At 40.1% G+C, this 22884-nt stretch overlaps 1 protein-coding gene across 1 annotated transcript in view; it reads right to left on the reverse strand.

Moving 5' to 3' along the window:
• LOC149316541 (collagen alpha-1(XI) chain) overlaps window positions 1–22884 on the reverse strand; it is a 325693-nt gene that overhangs the window by 128511 nt on the left and 174298 nt on the right. Inside the window, exons 28-33 of the mRNA XM_089515788.1 lie at window positions 22213–22266; window positions 22076–22120; window positions 16385–16438; window positions 15363–15470; window positions 7251–7304; window positions 1065–1118 (exon numbers count right to left, since the gene is read on the reverse strand). Coding sequence (XP_089371914.1) covers window positions 1065–1118; window positions 7251–7304; window positions 15363–15470; window positions 16385–16438; window positions 22076–22120; window positions 22213–22266 — 369 coding nt within the window. The remainder of the gene's footprint in view (window positions 1–1064; window positions 1119–7250; window positions 7305–15362; window positions 15471–16384; window positions 16439–22075; window positions 22121–22212; window positions 22267–22884) is intronic.

The following is a 22884-nucleotide window of genomic DNA, read 5'->3' on the forward strand; positions in this document are numbered from 1 at the left end:
TCAGCCACATCCAGTTGAGCTTTATGGATACTGATGCAGTGACCTTCTAGAGCTTGCAGACTCTGCATTATATATTTCACCCACCAGCTCCATATAAACAAAGCAGTTCCATCTTGACTTTTAACAGCCATTTAAATATGTATCTTTTTTCATACTCGCTGTATTTTTGCCTGTTCAACTGAACACTCTGTGTGTGTGTTAAATAAAAGAGTGCTGGTAAATTAGAGTGTATAAAAGATTCAAGAGGAATCCCCTTGAGGATAAACTGCTGGCTTTGTTGAAGATTCACAGGATATGGGAAGAACTGGCAGCTGTTAACTACAACCTCCTCCTCCTCCTCCTCCTCCTCCTCTTCCTCCTCTATTTTCTTATCAAATATGCACACTAGATGCTTGACAGAAAAGGTGATACCATCCTATCCAGTACAAAGGATCCCAAGGATCCCTTCTTTACTTCCTCAGTTGTTTACTTGCTGATTTACTGGAAATAGTTCTGTACTGGCTTTCAAAGGCTGGTTTACATCATGAAATTATGCTCAGCACACACCCTCTGAAAAGATGTGTCTCCTTCACTCTTTTTACAACTAAGGAACAGACTGGTCCACAGGTACCTATTCATCGTTGGGTCACTGGAGCATGGACTTACCATCACAAATACATCACCACTATTGTTACTTCCAAAGATGTGCCACTGTACTAACCATATGGGTTGTCCAAACAGGAAGTGGTGGGATATGAGATGATAATTATTGTCAATGAAACAAATGTGGAATAATGTGTAGCCCTTCTTTCCTGTACTGCAATGACAGAGAGATGATTTCCCCTTCCCACAGCAGCCCCTTCTGCAATCCCAAACCTGCCACATCAAACTAGGAAAGCCAAAGGACCTCAATTTCAGGCAGCTTTAATGGCTTCATGAAGGAGGATATAGAAAAGAAGGTCTGTAGAGTCATGCTGGATTTAGATCACTATGAAGTAACTTTCTGCCCAACTTGTCCATCTTTTGAATTCAACTAGCAATGTATTCTTCATATTCACGAACAAAATATAAAATATATATCATACCCTTGCACCTTTCTCTCCATTGGCACCTGGGAATCCAGGGAATCCTGTAGAGCCCTGTAAAAAAACAAATAAATATAGAGATTATACTGAAAAGTACCTGGATAACATCTCATATATAATTTATTTGCTGCATATTATAACAGGCATGTTCACAGTTTTTATGGAGTTATTAACTATCAATCCAATTGCAAAATATTTTTACTGCATCAGTGGCTGTACATGGAAAGACATGGTTAGCTGGGAAATATCAGTGACCATGTGACAACTACAGCACCATGTGGCAGTATTTAAGATTGGCAGCTTTATAAGAAAGGTAGAACATAAAAACACAAGGAGGATCCTTCTACTTAGTCAGATGATTATTCCATCTAGCTCCATACAATTTATTTTGACTGGTAGAAACTTTCAGGGTTTCCAGTGAGGGCTATTTTACAGCTTTACCTGGAGATGGCAAGGATTGAACTCAGGACCTTATGCATGCACAGCATATGCACAGAGACAAAGGTACATGTATGTTCTACAAAGTGTATTGCAATATGTTGTATGTTAATCTAATGGGACAACATGAAATCAATATGAAAATCATTATTTGCAGCTAGTGTCTTGGTAGCTTACCATAATTCTTCAAGTCCGGAATGCATTAAAAACATCAACAGTGGTATAATTTTAATACATACATCTAAATCTTAAGTCACATCAGTACAGCCAATCCATGGAAAAACAGCCACAGACCAAATCCATAGATAGCATAAATATTTCATCATCCAACCTCACAATCTGGACAACAGAGAGCAATCAGTGCCCCAAAAAAGTGCTTTTAAAACAAATAACACAATAACACCACTACAAAAAGCAAGCCCAACGGTGAATCTTTCTTCCTGTGTACTCTATGTCATTGTGACAAATAATATGTTCTTGGTATTATTCTGCACTTGAAGAAGGTACCGAAGAGGCTGAAAGTAGCTATTGTCAAATAGCACTTTAATTTTCAAAGTAAAACCTGGACTCACAGCTTCACTGAATTGGAGCCACCAACTGCCACCACCTTTACCATCTTCCTCCTGTATCTCAGCATCTTCCACTTGAAGCAGCAGCCTTATACTGCCAAATGCCAAGGCTGGTTCTGCTTGTCACAAGGCTATAGGTGGTACACAGTAAACCATCCCAGTCCTGGCTATGCATTTCCTGTAATGATTACTAGAAATCTCATTACTTTTTCTCTGTTTCTGATTTTTTTCACTGTGATTTTCTGTAGTATAGACATAGTTTGTCATTGTGCAGATTTGATATAGGGAAGACCAGTGAATGGAAAGGCCCAAATGCTAGATCCAATTTACTTTCCAGACACTGGAGATTAAAATCATAGGATATATTTACTTAGGTCTCACAGTGTGTAAGTGCTAGATATATCATCCAAAGGCTCCCTAAGAGACACCACAATGATTACTCATTTTTTCCTGGAGCAACAAAGGTGTTTTATAACTGTTATAATAATAATTGTTTAAATAAAATTGAAGAAAAATCGAAGGCAAATAAGTTCTATGGCTTTGCAAAACTATACTGAATAACCTGTGAATTTCTAGTAGACATTAATAAAGAGCCAAATTTTAAAAGTGGGAGACAGGTTCTGCATACATGTTCATTTACAAATAGGTATATGTGTGTGTGTGTGTGTGTGTGTGTGTGTATCTGTCTCTGTGTGAATGAGATGAAAGTGCATGTCTCATTCTTTGGTAAAGCAGTACTGACAATAATGGTCAATAGCACAATAGGAGAGGAAAGTCCTTTTTTCACACACTAGTAAACTATTTCCAATAGTAATGACAAATATATGCATAGGGGAATCCAGTTATCTTGTGTATTGGTAAAGTAAGGGTTTTCCTCCACTATACAGTACAGTGTGACCTTGGTATCTATGAGGGGATCTGTTCTGCCCCCCCTCCATGGATACCAAAAGCCATGGCTGCTAAAGCCCTGTTGCCTCCAATGGTGGTGCGTGCAGATAGTTGTGCTGCCATTAAGGAAAACGGGACTTCAAGTGAAATCCAGTTGTTTCTAAGGATGGCACAACCACATGCATGTACCACTACAGGGGACTGTTCCTAATGGCAGCAGAGCCACATGAACATGCCACCATTGGGGACAATGTGAGCTTGCTATCCACAGATGCTTAAATCCATAGATGGCAAGTCCGCAGAAACACATACAAATGTTTACTTGCTTATCTGAGACTGTAGGCAAAACATGTCTCCCACTTTTTCCTTTTAACTACTCTTTATAACCATTGTTAAACTGATGCTCATGACTACTAAAACAAGTTTTGCATTTCCACTGTTTTTCACACTTGCCCACTTCAACTGCATATACATTTGTCCAGAGAGGCCCCACTCCATGCAACTGCCAGAGTTGACTGAACTCACAAAAGCTTCCTAGAAATAACTCCTTACTAATTAGCCTACTAGATTCCTTCATGCACTTTTTTACACCAAAGTGGGCTAACATAGCTATCTCTTTGAGGAATGCTTAAAAATCCTGTGACACTAGCAAATAAATATTTGGGAGGAGGTCTGTTGTCTCTTAGATGTTAGATACTAGATGTTATTTGAAAAGGACAAGCAATTATGATCATGGGAAAAGAGCAGGATTACAGAAATGCCTTTGCTCCTTCTCATCCTAAATATCAGGAGTTCTACAGTCTATTTTCGGGCTGAAACAACCACCACCAACATCTATTTTTTCCACTGCAGTGGATAAGTGAAGTGAAAACAGGCACACGAACAGTCGTTAGGTCTTTAAAACTGTGTTCTCAGTGCATGCAGTCAACAAATCATATGTTCCTTACTCCTGATTCTAGAGGAAGATAGGCAATATAAGGGGTGTCAAACCACAAAGTGGCCTACAAGAATAAGAAAAAAGGAGGGAGTATTGTATGTGTCAGTGGTTCTTCATTTTGATCCTCCAGATGTTTTGACTTCAATTCCAAGAATAACTAGCCACTAGCTGAACTGGCTGTAGCTTTGGGGAAATGAAGTCAAAAACTAGAAGAGCAAAATGCAAAAACACTGATAAAGTGGTACATTGATACTGATGCAGTCTAACTATAATGTTCAAAGTTAGTCTAAGACATTTTCTTTTTGCTTGAGGCTGCAGGTCAAGGTGCATAGTATTGAAAGGTGCATAATGTTTTGGGACAGCAAGCAGAAAATCCTAGAACCACCTCTTCCCATTTCTGACCTTGAAAATACTAGAATAATCAATTAAATAGCTGAACATTTGCTATCCTTTCTGCTCACAAAGTGACTGCCCCATTCTGTTGGCCCCAAAAGCTTCTTGCATAGCTAGTATGGTCAGCAGAATAGCCAGAGGAATGTAGGGAATGGCTGTCTGCTTCTGTTTCTATTGCTAACATTTTCTCTTTTACTGTGGGAGCAAATAATTGCACTAGGTAACACTAAAAAGGACCTGGTATGGCTGCTAGTCAACACAGAAAGACCATAGAACTGTTAAAACCATACACAAGATCACAGCACAGAACCTGCAGCTTGCAATATCCTATAGCGGCCATAAACATTTCAAGAGTTTTCAACATGTTAAAACCTCTAGAAAACATTAAGCCATGAACAATGCCCGCAGACCAATTTATGTTTTAACATAATGAAGGTTTAGCTTAATAAAATTCACACTGACACTTCTGTTTCCAGGGGGTGGGGGGTGGAGGCCACAGATTTTCTTTGAAGTATGTCGTTTGTGTTCATACTTTGAATAATGGAAGATCTCTTTGATCTTAAGAAATTGCCAGAGAGTTTTGAAGCAACGACAGACAAAAAAAGAATACAGAAATCTCAGACGTTTAGGTTAAAAGGCAGGTGCATCAAAGACCTACTTCTGAAGATGAATATTCTTGATGAATATTTTCCACAGCAGTAACAGTATATCACATTAATACAGATTGCTTCCTTAAAAAAGGACAAAAAGTTCACCCACAGAAAATGAAACAAGTTCCATAATAAACACAGGCTTCTAGAGCTTTTAAAGGGCTTAATGTTATCTTTTTATTTAAAACTTTCCAAAAATAACTAATAATTTAGTTTAAAAGCCACTGACTATGGTAACTTTCATGCTATGATTTAGAACACATATCACATACACAAGCATCAGACCAGATAGTGGTTCAAGATGGAGATTCCAGCAGATAGTTCCATGGTTATTTGAAAAGGACAAGCAATTATGATCATGGGAAAAGAGCAGGATTAGAGAAATGGCATACATTTTCTGTGCTATTCTAGATGGAACAATGGCTTCCTTTTAATGGCAGTTAGCTCATCAAAAGTCTGAATGCATGTTTCTGCAACCTCCCCCCCCCCCCCCCCACTGGATGAACCATGGTTAAGGTTTCCACTCACCAAGGTCTAAAACTCAAATGAAACTATCTTTCAGATCCTCCCATTCATTACCACAAAATTAATGTAGAATGTCCTGGAGACTTGGGCAACAAAATCAATAACAAAATTCTTACAGAGTTAACTGAACAGTGACAAATTCAAAAATACATAGAGGATCCAAGCCTAATGTTCAATTAAATCATGCTTTTGGAAGTCACTCCTGGAGCATTTAACCTGGTGTAAATATAAATATCTGAACTGACTGTCTATCACTTCTATCCCAGGATTACAGTATATTGTGATTGAACTTCTAGGTTCCTGTTATAGTATGCTCATGGCAGGAATGGGAAATTGTTGTTGGCTAAGAGGGTACATTATTACCCCAGGGAAACACAGAGGACCAAATTTCTGTCACTTTCCCCTGCAATACCCTTTAGTAGGTGTGCGGTAGTATCTTCCATGCTTTTAACACACACACATACCTTAGACCCAGAAAAAAGCCTTTTTACAAAATTAAATTACCCCAGGGGTCCGGGCCATAGGCCTGACTTTGCATACCTATGTCTTACTATGTCAGCACAGAAAATTTAGACTGTGTATTCTGGTTTAGGGGTTTTTCATGTATGTATTCCATCTTTGGCTTATCTTCAGATCGTATAAATCTTTCACCCTTATACATGGGGATGACTTCCAATTGTGATGGCATGAGCACAGATCAGAACTGTAGTAGTGTGGTAAGGTCCAGCATAAAAACTCATCATTCTCAGGACTTTACACTCACTTTTCTTTCTTTCTTATAGTTCTAATGGGATTAATCCCTACAGAAATCAATTTGCTTTGCATACAGATAACACTTCAGAGGGATAGAGATCCCCCCTTTTAACCTATGCTTTCCTTTTCCAGATTTGTAACTTATACAAACTTACAAACAATTAAGAGGCCCAATGAATCATCATACTATAAAACAGAACAGAAATAGTACCGGTATTAATTTACAAGTGTTGGCCCACATACAGAAATCATTATCATGTTGTTTGAATACCTTATGGATGAATGATTTTTACGAGCAAACACAGTCAATGTTTACAATACTAACTACCACCATCACACTGTTTGTTATCCATTTATATCAAGGTGAACAAAGTGAGGACTATCAAGGCCATTTATGTGGTCTTCAAGCCTGCATAAGACCTCCCATGATGTGCCTCTGGGCCAGAATTTTTAAAACTATTTTTTTCTTACCAGAATAAATGTGTTTTTGTGAGATCTCCCAGACACAGTGTGCAGATTTTACACACTGTAGGACTGCAAGCTCTTTCACAAAAGTAACTCTTTAATCATATAATAAGTCCTCATATCAAAAATGGAAGAGGCCACCCAGTTTGGTGTGGCTGCAAGTGGATACTGTGGTGGAACTGTGGCCTAGACCTGCAAAGGTTGTCCACCCCAATTTATACAGTCACCATAACTCAAAATGGGAAAACACCATATCCCATCATTTATTTGATTTGTTTTATTTACTTATATCCTGCCTCTTTCCCAATATAGGAACTCAAAACAGGGGATCATAACTGTATGGATGGTAACACATCAGCATTAACATGAGCATGATTAGGGTGGAGGAACTTTATCAAACTGGATTATTTATGCAACATGTGGACATCATTATAGATATAAAATAACTGAATATGGATGTTTAGTACTTGCTTAAAACTGATACTCCACACAACTAAAAATAAACCTTTTTAATGCCCCATTTAGCAAATCTGTTTTCCAATAGTGTACATCTAGAGAATGAGTTTACCTTTGGGCCTTGTCTTCCTGGATATCCTGGCAATCCTGGAACACCAAGTTTGCCCTGTAATTAAAGGGAAATTGTCATTTGAGTCATGGTAAGCAAGTTACAATTCCTTCAAGTTACATGGTAGCCAAGTTACAATTCCCATTCATGCCCAAAGAATGAGCAGTTACATAGTTTATTAATGTAGACCTGGATTCAAAGAGCTATCCTTCCTTGTAGGTATACTTATCACCTGCTCATCTCTGTTTAACTGGTTTATAGATTTTCTAGTTCCAGAAACCTGTGAAACCCATTTGAACAATGCAGACAACAGGAGGACAAAAGAAATGCATGTGTGTAACACACACAGATGATTCTGTTACCCTGTTCAGGATTGTCTCAGGCCTTGACATTTCCAGGTCAAACCCTGAGACCTAGGGACAGCCTCTGGTGGTATAATTAAGCATTATGTATTAAATGTTAACTGTAAAACACACACACACACACACACACACACACACAGAGAGAGAGAGAGAGAGAGAGAGAGAGAGAGAGAGAGAGAGAGAGAGAGAGAGATTTTCCTCATTGAAAACTAGTAGAGAAATATTAGCCAAGAGGTGAGATGAGTAGTTGATTCTTTTTCCCTTAGGGGAGATGTGATAAGGAACATTTAATGTAGCCTACTTTCTTCTAGCCAAAAGGTGAATGCAGAACAGAGTGGAAGATGAGCGCTGGATCCACAAGAACTGGGATGGGCTTGTTTGGAGGTTCTAGCAGGGGAGCGCAGCTATCGTATACCCTTGACCGAAGAACGGTACGGTCGTCCTCTTCCACCGAGCGCGCAGCTTCGGGAGGGACGCACATGGAGCGGTGAGGGAGGAAGGGGACACCCGCCTAGCCAGCCAGATCAGCCGAATCAACCCTGGCGATCAATGGGGTGACAGATGTCTCAGCCAGATCGCCCTCACATCCAAAAATTATTTTGAAGGTAGTAACAAAACGGGCCGATGGCTTGCATATAAACTGAAAAAAGAAAAGGATAAGAAAAGAATAAGTAGAATAAAAATAGGAGAAAAAATATTGACTAAACAGGAAGAAATTCAAAAAGCTTTTTATGAATATTATAGTAACCTCTTTAAAGAAGATGGCAAAAAGGATAATATAGATAGTAAAATGAAAGACTACTTGGTTAAGAAAAATACAATTAAATTTACAAAGGAACAAATTAGAAAACTAGAAGAACCGGTACAAGAAGAGGAAATAGTTAATGTAATAAATACATTGAAAATTGGAAAGGCTCCCGGCCCAGATGGGTATACGCCCTTATTTTACAAAATATTTGGAAAAGAGATCATAAAAGAGCTGCAGCAGGTTTTTAATAAAATTCCGACTGAAGGGGTACCCGACTCATGGACCTTGGCCAATATATCCCTTATACCTAAGGAGGGAAAAGATAATACAATTATGTCCAACTACAGGCCGATAGCGTTGTTGAATATCGACTATAAGATCTTTACTGGGGTATTAGCAAAGAGAATGAAGGAAGTGTTAAACGAGATTATTAAGGATGATCAGAATGGCTTTCTGCCCGGTAGGCAGTTAAGATACAATACTAGGGTAATTCTGAACATCATAGAATACTATGCCTCTCATATTGAAAAAGAAATGGCTTTGCTATTTGTGGATGCTGAGAAGGCTTTTGATAGTATAAGTTGGAAATTTATGTTTTATGTTTTAGAAGACATGGGAATGGGGGAAACATGCTTAGCAAATATTAGACAGCTATACACCCAACAAAAGGTACAGATAATTGTAAATGGACAAAAAACGGATCAGGTATCAGTAGAAAAAGGAACCAGACAGGGGTGTCCTCTGTCCCCTTTGCTCTTCATAACTATATTGGAAATTTTAAATAATGCAATTAGGGAGAATAAGAGAATTAGGGGAACCCGGGAGAAAGATCAGGAATACAAGATCCGCGCTTATGCCGACGATATGGTAATTATAATGGAGGACCCTTTGAAAAGTATAGACTTTGTTATGAAGGAGCTGAAAGAATTTGGATATTTATCTGGGATTAATATGAATAAAGAAAAGACAATGATGATTACAAAAAACATGAGAGGAGAAAGGGAGAAAGAATTAGAAAGAAGATCAGGAATAAGGTCGGTTAAAAAAACTAAATATCTAGGAATATGGGTTACAAATAAGAATATTGAATTATATGAGAATAATTACAAAAAAACTTGGACTCAGATAAAAAAGGACCTACAGAGGTGGGACAAGTTAGATATTTCCTGGCTTGGGAGAATAGCAACCGTAAAAATGAACATATTACCAAGGTTCATGTTTCTATTTCAAAACTTACCTATTATTACAAAAGAGACAATACTCATGGATTGGCAGAAAGAAATAAACAAATTCATATGGAAAGGTAAACGTGCAAGAGTTAATGATCGGGTCTTGAAAAAGGAGGCTGTAAAAGGTGGTTGTGGTGTACCTGATTTAAAGTTGTACTATCGGGCATGTGGAATTGTATGGGTGATAGACTGGATAAAGGCAAGCAATTCCAGACTGTTGTGTTTAGAAGCTAGTAATGTTAGATTCGGCTGGCATGCGTACCTTTGGTATAAAAAACAATTGGTAAATAATGATTTTGTTAACCATGCCATCCGAAAATCTTTATTAAAAATCTGGAACTCGGTGAGAAAAATGCTCTACCAAAAAATACCAGGCTGGGTCTCTGTGCAGGAAGCCTTTTTTAGTAGATGGGATAAAAAGCAAAAATGGATTAGATATAAAGATTTATTAAGGACTAATAAGAATGGGGAAACAGAAATAAAGACCAAGGTTGAGTTAGAGAAAGCAGGGATAAATATACATTGGTTTGGATATCTACAAATAAAATCCAAATATAAACAGGATCTGTCCAATGAGGGATTTGAAACTAATGATAATGACTTTGATAAAATTATTTGGACTCAGGATAAAGGCAAAATAGCCAAAATATATAAATTGTTATTAGCTTACGAACTGGAGGGGGAAACTGTTACACATAGTATGACTAAATGGGCTCAAGAATTTGGCCGGGTTATTACAATGGAATGCTGGGAAAATTCTTGGAGGAAAACATGCAAATTCACTGCGTCACAGGATTTGAAAGAAAATTATATTAAAGTTTATAACAGATGGTATTACACTCCGGTGAGGATAGCAAGAATGGCTAAAGGTAACAATGATAGATGTTGGAAATGTCTGGAAGAAAAAGGTACTTATGTACATATGTGGTGGGGGTGTAAGAAAATTAAAAGATTCTGGTGTAAAATACATAATATAATACAAAAAATATTGAATATAAAATTTCCTTCATCACCAGAATTATATGTGCTCAATATGACGTCAACTATGGGAAAGGATATAGAAAAATCTTACTGGAGAATTATGTTATATTTCGTTTCGGCGGCAAGGATTTTACTGGCCAAGTATTGGAAAGATAAAAGTGTTCCAGATACAGAAGAATGGCTAAAAAAAGTAATAGAGTTAAGGGAGATGGACAATTTAACGATGATATTAAGAAATAAAGACAAAGAGAATAGGCATTGGAAGTTATTAGATAAGTATGTAAAAAGGCAATGGAAAATATAAGTGTGAAAGGATAATAAGAGCCCTTGGCTTTCAACTGAACAAAAAAAGAAGAAGAGAAAGAGCTGAGCTTAATAGGCAGATGGGAAGCAAGGGAGATAAATGTAACAATATACAAATTGTAATTGTATTGAGTTGTATGAAGCTAGATGCTGTTAAATATAGAGGTATGTAATTGTATTATTTGACATTTTAATCAATAAAAATTAAAAAAAAAAAAAAAAAAAAAAAAAAAAAACAAGAACTGGGATGGAAGGAGGAAGCTAACAAAGTAAACACCAAGTTTTCTTGGCGAGTTTTACAAACTGCAGCAACAAATCAAACCAAAACTGGGGAATCTGAGTTCTGGCAACCGCAGGCATGTTTGTTTTCTTTTTAAGATGGTTTGTCCTAAGCCAAAATTACTGAGCATCCAAGAAACAGCAATACACATAAAATAAAATTCTGCTGTTTCAATTATGGTGCTGAAATTTGTGTCTTTGTCAAGTAGTCCTGAACTTTTGTACCCTATAAAATGGAGGCCTCCTTTTGGCACCTGAGGCGAATAAAGGTATTTGCAGCACTTCTTTCACTTTCAGAAGTTAGAAAATGCTCCTCCTTCTGAATTGACTGCATTATCATGCAGCCAACTGTGACTAGAGATGTGTCAACATGACGTTAACATGCTAGCAAGATTATATTATTCTAGTTAAGATTATATTATCACCAAGTTCACAAAGTATTGTCATAGGATGTTTTTTTGTTTGTTTTTTAAGCACTGTCTACACACAGGCATGTGTTTTATGTAGCGTTTAGTGTATTACTCAGTGTGTGCTTACTGTTTTAGTCTATGCGCTATGTAGAATACTATGTTTTAGTATTCTGCTTTAGCTTTAGTTTAGTGTTAGTATACACATAGACAAATATACAGTCCTTCCATTTTCCTGGGGGAATCCATTCTGGGACACCTCTCCCCCAGAAAATGGAAATTTGCACATATTCAAGTCCCAATGGCTAGAATGGCCACACACTCCTGCGTGCACCATTTTAACTCTCCCAGCTTGCTGGTCCATGAAGGACTGAGACTGTGGATTCGAACTCCACAAAAATGGATGGAGGACTGTATACAGATATGGGTATATCTTTTTCCTTTTCTCTTTCTTCATCTTCTTCTTTTCTCTCCTGAATGTTTATTACTTTGGTTGTGAATTTGATTGTCCATATTAAAATTAGTAACACACACACACATATGAGAAAACTATGGTACTGTAGGGATGCAGGAAATGTTACTTGCTTACAATTCCCTCTTCTGTACTGAAATGTTCATTTTGCAAACATTCTAGCTACTGGGTCCACTTTATGCTTATTGAAGGACTGATAGAGCTAGACATGATTTGCCAAAATAAAACCAGTTAGAGAATTTCATCCTAGTATATAAGGCTGCATCTATCAGACCTACAGGAAAGAAATAATAATGATTAAAACTAATAAAATGTAGGCTATTGGCCTAAAACTATACCTCCAGGACATAAACTGGATTCCACAGACAGTTATGACAATTTACTCGTCTGATCCAATAGAAGACATTATATACTATCCCAACTGAATGGAAATGGGGACAGGCAATCAGGAACTGCATGCCTCTGTAACCAAAGCAAATTTCCCCACTTACGATGATGATTTATAATAATTTTATGATATTTTCTTGCAGCATTACTTCTGCTCTCACCTCTAACCTTTGGCTTTAGAAAGGATAAGATTTTAAATCTGCACTTTAAAAATTGTTACACTCAGGTTATTGAGACAACATTTTTTAAAAGTGAAAGAGGAAGGCCGAAATGGTAGTACTACATATACAAAGATAAAAGGAAGAAAGAGAGAAAAAATATATAAGTTGCTGCTGAAAATGTTGTTATAAATATTATAGTTCCTGATGTTTAGTATGGGATAACCCCTTGGGATCCATTCATTTTGTGTCTCTTTTGAGATAATAGATAAAAACTTATTTTTCTCTATTTTAAAATATTTATATGTTAAATATTTATGTTCTGATTTAGTAAATCAATTAAAAATATGGGTTGGATCCAAAACTAGCCTTCTGGCTCTTGTGAACATGGATTAGCTCTGTATTCAACCCATAATTTTTGGAAGTTGCTTTGTATTATCTTTTCATGTTGAATTTAATGCTTTATGTAAATCACATGGATAATTTAAGTGGTTTATAGTGAGAGTCAGTGGGATGCAGTGGTTTGAGTGTTGTAAAGGGTTCTGGGCTTCTTCAGCCATAGAAACCCATTTGGTGACCTTGGGCTTGTGCAATGGCACAAGAAATCCTGTGAAAGGATTGTCTTTGAGTCAGTGTACATCGGACACAACTTTAAGGCATTCAACAACAACAGCAGATTAATAAATAGAATGACAGATGATCTTGCAACCTTCCACCACAAACAATTGTACAAGTAAAAAGAGCACTGCTATAGAATCTATTTATTACAGTTTTAAGAAAATAGTTATTGAAATAGCAGTTTTTTTCCTTTCATTCATATTTCTTTGAATCCAACTAACTTGTCATAATATTGCTATACTATATTCCCAGACTTAAGAAGATGAATAGGAATTTATCTAAAAAAAAATTTTTGGAGGAAGAGCAGATCTGATGCTCATTTATTCTAGTTTTAATGGAATTGAAATTTAATTTGAGTTCAGTCATGACATTCCAATTATGCCTTCATCCATCCATAATTATAATATTGGCTTTCTTGATGCATGACCTTGTTAACAGCTGGCAAGATGTCTTGCAACATTGTGGAGACCATTAATTCCAACATAGCTCCCAAAAGTTAAGTGAAGCCGAAAGGAACACCTTCTGGAATGAGTGATGTGACTTTTAAGGTATTTTTATGAATGCTTGTAAAGGTCACTAGCATCAAATAATAAACAGCACTTTCCTTCTCTTTTAAACATTCCAGTTCATCAACTATTCTTCCTCAGAGGAACACTGACAATCATAGAAAGATAATCATCTGAAGATGTGATGATCCCTTGGGTCCAAGCAGCCAAACAGCCACCCTGTTCTTGGCCCTTAGACCCAGTGGATCCCTTTAATTTCCCCTAGAGTCTCCTGAGTCTCTGTTCCCGCTCCCTGCTGAGCTGAATGAGACCCCCTGAGTCCTCTAGTCAAGCTGCCACCACCCAGTGAATCTCCAATGAACTTCCCTTAGCACACACTGGGACTTGCTAAGGACTTAAGTTCCTTTCCTTGCTAACCTGAGCAAGCAGTAACCGAGCTAAGGCGCAAGTATAGGAGTACAGAGAGAGCAGATACTTTTAAAGAAGGTATTTATTCTAAGTAGACAGAATAGAGCAATAAGGTATCATTCATGCAAGGCCTCCTTACCCTGCAGGTACAGAATGCATAGTTACAAGATGTTCATTTTAGGCAAGCCAAAAGATAAACATAACAAAAGCCTAGACATACTAACACATTTCCTAAGCTACTCACGCAGAGATGGGATTTGAAGTCCTTGATGGGTTTTGGCATGCAAGGAGCTGGCTCTCATTGCTTAGTTCAACTTGCCTCCCTTAAGCTTGCCCTTTTGGCACAGGTCCAATCAGCTGGGCTCCCAAAACAAGAAGACAAAAGACACACCCCCATGCCACTCTGAAACCGGCTCTTTTTGCCAGTCTGTTCAACCAGACAGACAGGGGAAGGTTCTCACTTTGAAATCTGCAATTCGGTATACTAGGACATGGCTATATGGTAAGAATATCTCCTCTGTCCCTTCTCCCTGATTTTGTTTCTTTTGTTTTCATTAAATATCATCAGCAGCAATGTCATCATCATTCATTACCATGATGTCCAAATACTCACTTCCTTCACATTCACTGCGTTAATAATCTTTATTACTGTACTGTAAATGTATGATAGCAATGTTACCCCTTTTTGCATGCATTAGGGCAAGAGACTGATGATGCATACAGAATGATTTAAAAGTCCCATCTTTTTTCCTGTTCTTTCCAATTTTATGTTGGGTTAAAATAAACTGAGATAAAACAATGTCTGGGAAAAAAACAAATGTGTGTGGATCTCCAAAATAAAACCAGAAAGAACAGAAACAGAATCTAGGATTTTTTGGTATTTTTAATCAGTTTGGATACACCTTAAGACAGTGGATTTGAGTCCATGGATAAAATAAAATTTGAAACTAGAGATTTCCCGGTTCACATCCCCTATGCATGTGGCAGCTGCCACAATGCAGGTGTGAAACAGAAATTGAGGTGCTTTATACACAGTATACAAGTGTTTAGTTCTGACAGACAAATGCATATCTGTGATCCATATATGCTGTATAGACATGTTCAACATACAGCCCTATTTGGACAACATAGAATTTGAGAATTGAATAGGTATCCATTTTGTACGTAGCTTTTAAAATTTCTAACATATTATAGAGTGCTGCATTAGAAAATCCTCATGATTTCACAAATATATACCATATGTACATATGTACTAACTTTTTCTCCAGCTTGACCAGCTCCACCAGGGTCTCCTGTTGGGCCTGAACGACCTTTTGGTCCTTCAGGGCCATCTTCTCCTCGAGGACCTAAAGGACCAACTTCACCCTTAAAAAAAAGTTTTGTGAATATAACATGTAAAATCAGCCACTGTTAAAGTGCAGTGTATTCAACCAAAAGAAAGGGGACTGGCAAAATTATCTGTCCTTCTTTACTTTGAGTAAATAAAGTATCTAGTAGTTCTCAATGAAACATCTCAAAATGTGATACGGGTATCAAAAGAGATATCAACCACCAACTAATCAGAGCTACTGTATGAAGCAGCTGTGGTAAGTTTTATCTTATGCACTTTATTTTAAGTGCCACGTTTATTTCACTTCCATTACTACCACACCACCCATGTTCAGGCTCAACTTTCAATTGTTCAAAGCTTAGTCCTGGCTTAACTTAAAATAATATTTGCACATAGTTTAAGAAAGGTGTGTGAATCTGAGACATGTTTATTAATATGATTTATATAAAAAGCACAGTGTATTCAAGGCAATCCATGATAATATTTTCCTCCAATACTAAAATGTCCATCATGCAACAGACAGTGTATGTACTTTTGTGGGGGAATGGTTTTTCTTATGCAAATACTCTTTGGGATTTAAGTGCATGTTTGTATGGAAACCATGTGAACATGAGCTGGGTAAAGTTAGGTCTTCCCCTGCCTTCCCCCCGGAATGGTGTGATCATACTGAATGTTTTAACTTTTCCTGTAGCCATGTATGGCAATGAATCCATCCATTCATTGTATGGAAAGAAGCACTTTGTGGCTGGGTTGTAAGCCTGCTTCATGACCTTCTTGAATCCATCCACTAATGGAAAAAGCCTCCTGACATCGATATAATCTTTTCTCTTCATCAGTAAAGTTCTGTCCTTGATTCTGTCTTTTACTCCCATAGGTTTTTGGGGACTGAGCTTGAAAGAGAGATTATGTGTGTGTGATAGATGGAGGGAGGGAGGGAGGGGAGACTTACTCTGTCACCTTTAAGGCCCATATCACCTTTAAACCCAGGGAAACCATCTTCACCCTAACACAGGAGGAAAAAAACATGTTAAATTTCAATCTGCAAACAGAATGGAAATTATTAGAGAATGTGAATGAATCCATGAGAATAATATGTATAGCAACCATAGCTATTTTGCTGTAAGTCACAATATTTTACACTACTAAAGTTGGATCATAACATGCCAAATAATTTTAGTATGGCAGTTTTTTCCATCAGGGAAAAAAACATATTGCAACAACTAAATTGAATTACTTTTGAGCTTTCAAAGGGAGAATGAATAATGAGAAAGGTGCTTAAGGCAACAGGCAAATTCATTTCTTAATTCATCAAGAGACTCTTCATTACTCCATTACTCTTCAGTATTAAAATGTCCTCCTTATATTTTCAAATTTAAAATCTGGGACAGTTTCTCCATAAGACAACACATGTTCAAAGGTCAACTAGGATATGACCCCAAAGATGCTAGTTAGTCATTAAAGGCTGATTAACACAATCATATTATTTTGTGACAATCACATCATCCTAATAGAAAAGATAGGAATTGGGAGGAAAATAAAACCTCCTCAGTGTAGAACCCTCTGAGACAAGTTCAAATGAAGCTGAACTCCAGAATACTGCTCCCAGTTTGGAATGGGATCCGTCGTGAGTTAAGAACCCCCTTTTCCTTCCCCCCACCCCTACTCAGACAGTGCTAGTAGCTACATAAGCAGCAGATACAGAGAATGTTAAGATAGGTCTTCTGTTAAACCCTTGGATACTACTGCACTGCTTCCTGAATATCAGGTAAGTTGGAAAAAGTAGCTCTGTGGGCTTCTGCCATGTCCAAATGTACTGTTTTGCTAACAGTTTCTGAAGTCTAGAATGCTACTAAATATATTGACAAACATATCCTAGTAATTGAGGCTCATAAATTGCCTAGAAAATCCAAGTAAGATTATTGCAAGCTGGCTAGCAAAATAAATTCTATTTGACCTGGAAAAGCTTGAGACAAAGTAGTGTGCTGCAATATCCACATGTTTCTCATTGATTTATAAAGAGAATCCAGAGTGTGTGCTGTCAGTCAAGAAAGTCTAATATGAATGACTGACAGTATGTACCAGCTATTGTTAAGAAAACAGCAAGAACTCTGCGCTTCTCCAATTTTTAAGAGCTGTCTATCTTTTATTCCCCTGTAGTTGGAAATGTCTTCTTTTCCATCACTACCTAAAAGCACTTGTAATTTTTGGCAGGAATAAAGAAAAGTTCTTGCTCAGCAACCAAAAAAGAAAGAAAGAAAGAAAGAAAGAAAGAAGAAAAAAGAAGTAGCCTTCTCTGACTGACTTAAGTGTCAAAGGTGCTTCCAATGACGAACACTGCAAAACAGACATTATAATAATATACCATTTTTATCCAAAGGGAGCACCCAACATATAAACCATTTAGTTGTTGTTGAGGGAAGAGATGATATATAATCCTAAAAACATAGTCTAATTGGACATAAATATTCTGGGCAATAGTGCTTAAAAAGATGACATGAGGACTTTTCAAAGCTACACATGAAATGTCCAGGTCAGGAAAGACGTACTAGTCTAGAATTCTCACAAGGATGTACTGATAAATACAGAACATGGACTACATGAATTCCATACTTGACATCAACAGATGGTTTCTGACTGATGTAGTCTGCGAGTGAGCGAGCATCCAGTACCTATGAAGTCAGAAGTGCTACTGCCCCAGTTGCTGTCAATCACAGCAATGTGCCATTGGAAGGTGTAGATGAAGAATGGCACCCCAGTTAGAGTCTTGATTGGCACCAATGATACTGTCATTCCAGCACCTAGGAAAACTTGTTTGCTTCCAAAATCCTTTGGCACTTAACAGGTTTTACACAGCCACATATGCAAGGTTTTAAATTGTTAATTCTTTTAAACTATCTTATTTATTTATTAAACAGTTTGTTCTTTAATATATTATTAGCCTTCTAAAACAATTTATACCATTTACATTGTTTTAAACTGATCATGTTGTTTTATGGTTTTCTACACTGAAAAATTTGAATAGAAGGATGGATATAAAAATTTGAGCAAACAAACAAATGTTGCCCAGAGGAACCATGTTTGTTGAGGACACTCTTAGGAAATAACTCAAACCAGTTTCTTCCCAACACTTTAAACATCCTTACAAAGATACCTCACAACTCTTCTTGTGATATACTGTACCTCTATCCTGGTTTTTGAATCAGTAGCCCAGTGAGAAGTAGCTATCCACTCTCACATGCTGCATGTTTAGCTTATGTTCCATTGGCTCACAGGGATTATCCATGACTAACTGCAGCCAGATGTCAATTAATGTAATTTGCCTACTTGGGAAGGGAAAACAACTTTTGGGCTAGAGAAACTTCCCAAGTATCACTGGGATGATAGCTTGGGCATTGTTCCAGGAAGTGCTAAGTGTTTTCAAATGGCTGAGAAGTTGCAGTTCCTCCAGCAGGCAGCAAAATGTACAGGCTAACTGTAGCATCTGAGGTTCCATTTCTGATAGTGCACCTATCAGCAGAAAAGCAGGGGGTACCTCATTTTTCTAGGTTCTAGAGCAGTGATGGTGAACCTTTTTGAGGTCGCGTGCTGGGGGCGGGGCTTCCCCCAGGATGGGAGCTGGGTGCCGGGGTGGGGCTTCTGCCCTCCAGGGGGTGGGGCTTCTGCCCTCCAGGGGCGGGGCTTCCACCCCCTTTGCAGAGGGAGGGAGCCTCTGGCTCCTCCCCCGGCATTTGCTAGCCCCTGAGGGTCCCTCCGCAGAGCCCTTTCCCGGCGAGCCAAGGCAAGCCGGGAGGAGGAGGAGGCGGCTGGGACACGTCCCAGCCGCCTCCTCCTCGGCCTTCGCTCGCCGGGAAAGGGCCCCGCAGAGTCCTTTCCTGGCGAGCCAAGGCAAGCTGGGAGGAGGAGGAGGCCGCTTGGCACTGCAGCGATTGCCGTGATGACGGGCAGCCCCCCGCGCCCCTTCCTGGCCTGGGAGCAGGCCGAGACTTCCTCCCAAGCTGGGAGGAGGAGGAGGCTGCTTGGCACCGTGGCGATTGCTGCGATGCCAGGCGGCCCCCACGTCTCTTCCCAGCCTGGGAGCAGGCCGAGGCTTCCTCCCAAGCCGGGAGGAGGAGGATGCCTCTTGGCACCGTGGCGATCTCCGCAATGCCAGGTGGCCCCCGCGTCTCTTCCCGGCCTGGGAGCAGGCCCTGGAGGAGGAGGAGGCCCCTTGGCACTGCGGCAATCACCGCGATGCCAGGCAGCCCCCTCGTCTCTTCCCGGCCTGGGAGCAGGCCGAGGCCTCCTCCCAAGCCAGGAGGAGGAGGAGGCTGCTTGGCACCACGGTGATCGCGGCAATGCCAGGCGGCCCCTGCGTCTCTTCCCGGCCTGGGAGCAGGCCAAGGCTTCCTCCCAAGCTGGGAGGAGGCGGAGGCGGCTGGGCACGCGTCCGAGCTGCCTCCTCCTCATCCTTCGCTAGCCAGGAAAGGGCTCTGCGGAGCCCTTTCCCGGCAAGCCAAGGCAAGCCAGGAGGGAAGAGGGCTGGGAGGAGACAGACACGCACGCGCCTCTGTCTCCTCCTCCCAGGCGCCATTTTCTGGCTTCCCACTGTCTCACAGTGGGAGGCCCGAAAATGGCAGGAAGGAGGTGGAACAGGCACGTCCAGCAGAGTAGTTCGGGGTAGTCAGGGAGCTAACCCAGCTCCCTCCTGCCCCGAATCAGATCCTTGAACCTACTAAGGCCTGCTGTGATCAATTTAACAACTTCTTCGCGGATAAAATCTCTCGGATAAGCGAAGATCTTGAAGCCAGCATTAGAGCAGATCCTAGATCAGAGGCCTCCAGAACTTCTGTGGACTCGGTTATACTGGATCAGTTTGAGTCTGTGAGTACTGATGATGTGGACAGGATCCTTAGAAGTGTTCGGAAGACAACCTGCTCTCTCGATCCCTGTCCCTCATGGCTAGCGGCTCAGGGGGGACCGGTAGTAACTTCACTGTTACACTGGATTATTAATACATCTTTGAGGGAAGGACAATTCCCATCCAGCTTAAAATTGGCTGTAGTAAAACCTTTGCTGAAAAAGCCTTCCCTCGACCCCCTGATGCACAATAATTATCGGCCTGTATCGCTATTGCCATTTTTGGGGAAGGTGATCGAGAGGGCGGTTGCAATCCAGCTTCAATCGATCCTGGACGAAACGGATTATCTTGATCCATTTCAAACCGGCTTTCGGACGGGCTACGGGGTTGAGACTGCCATGGTCGCCTTGGTCGATGATCTCCGTCTGGGCATGGACAGGGGTAGCGTGTCCCTGTTAGTGCTCTTGGACATCTCAGCGGCTTTCGATACCATAGACCATGGTATCCTTCTGGGACGCCTGGCAGAGGTGGGAATCGGGGGCACTGCGCTCCAGTGGTTCCGGTCCTACCTCTCTGGGAAGTCCCAGATGGTGCAGCTGGGAGACATGTGCTCCGATGAGAGGCCCCTAACATCGGGGGTCCCTCAAGGGGCCATTTTGTCTCCCATGCTCTTTAACATTTACATGAAACGGCTGGGAGAGATCATCCGGAGACATGGGGCGCAGGGTTATCAGTACGCTGATGACACCCAAATAGTCTTCTCTATGTCTCCGACTGATGCAGTGACCGGGGATGGCATCTCTCCTCTCGTGGCCTGCCTGGAGTCGGTAATGGGTTGGATGAGGGAAAACAGACTCAGCCTGAATCCAGAGAAAACGGAAGTACTTGTGATAGGTTCACCCGGCCCAGGGATGGCGGTGGTTCCACCTGTTCTGAACGGGGTCACGCTCCCTGTGAAGGACTCAGTATGCAGTCTGGGGGTGCTCCTTGACTCGTCGCTCCATCTTACTTCTCAGGAGGATGCGACGGTCAGGAGCGCCTGTTATCAGCTTCGGCGGATACGCCAGCTGCGTCCCTACCTGGACTGGAGGGACCTTGAAACTGTGGTACACGCTCTGGTAACCTCTTGTTTGGACTTCTGCAATGCGCTCTACATGGGGCAACCCTTGTATCATACCCGGAAGCTACAATTAGTGCAGAACATGGCAGCACGTCTGGTCACTGGTACGTCCAGGACCAGCCATATAACACCGGTGCTAAAAGATCTCCATTGGCTGCCTATTCGCTTCCAGGCGCAATACAAGGTGTTGGTTATGACCTATAAAGCCCTAAATGGCTTGGGCCCAGGGTATCTAGAGGACCGCCTCTCTCCATACAATCCACCCCGCACACTCAGATCTTCTGGGCAGCAATTTCTAAGAGTTCCAGAGGCTAGGCTGACATCTACTTCGAGGAGGGCCTTTACGACCTTGGCCCCGAACCTCTGGAACTCGCTGCTCGTCGAGCTCCGCTCTGCCGCCTCCTTAGCCCAGTTCAGGAAGGGGTTAAAAACCTTACTATTCGAACAGGCCTACCCCTGACTTTTAGCCCCTGACCGCTTCCTGACCTCTTCCTCTATGTTAGCATGGCCACTGGCATGAGTGTTTTTAATTCCTTTTCTGTGTAATTGTTGGTTTTAGTGGAATGTTTTTATTGTATTTTGATATATGTTGTTAACCGCCCTGATGTATGAAGGGCGGTATATAAATAAACTTTTTATTATTTATTATTATGATTATGATTTTAATAAAATAAAAGAATTACCTTTTCCCCTTTGCCACCCTTTAAACCACGAACACCATCTGCACCCTATTAGAAAACAGAGACAGAGAATTTGTTGAATTCGACAGAATTAACAGAAAGTTTATATCAAATACACACAAGAGCAAGCAGGTCCATACCTTTACTCCACGAGGGCCAGGATAACCAATTGGACCTTGAGGACCTGGAGGCCCCTAAAACGAATTGGATTATAGTTAGATTGTGTTGTCATAAAAGACAATTATACAGCTGTTGTTTAACAAACATTTATCATTCATGAATGATCAGGGACATCAAAGGAACTTTTATTTTATCTCTCACAAGAGTTACATCCAATGCTACATAGCACATACAGATACATTATCCTAGCTTGCTGTATTAGCAAACATTTCTTGAAAGCATCAAAAAGAGGATTTACTGAACACTTGATATTTACTGAATGGATCTACCATGCCATTGTTCATGCTCATTTCACCTGTCCACTATCAAGGAATTGTAAACATTGTTTCTTTTGGTAATAACATGCATGTTAATAGGCCTTTACTATTAGGAATTCTTCATGTTAGTCAATTATGAGACCTAACAGTCATGACAACGGAATAAAAGAGCTCGTTTATTGCTTTCATTGCTTAAAATCCAGTCTGTACCCCTATGTACTGTTTTTATGTGCTGTGCTGTTGACAGTTCCTCCATTCCCAGTCTATTCACCCATGGTACTGAACTGATCATGTCAATGTCACAGAGGTTTAAGGCTTCAACCTGCCATGTTCACCTTTATGTGCCATGTGCCAGTTCAAAATCCTGCAGCTAGA

Source organism: Sceloporus occidentalis, unplaced genomic scaffold, assembly GCF_023333645.1.
Source record: "Sceloporus occidentalis isolate IW3139 unplaced genomic scaffold, rSceOcc1.0.p SCAF_3, whole genome shotgun sequence".
Taxonomy (NCBI): Eukaryota; Metazoa; Chordata; class Lepidosauria; order Squamata; family Phrynosomatidae; genus Sceloporus; species Sceloporus occidentalis.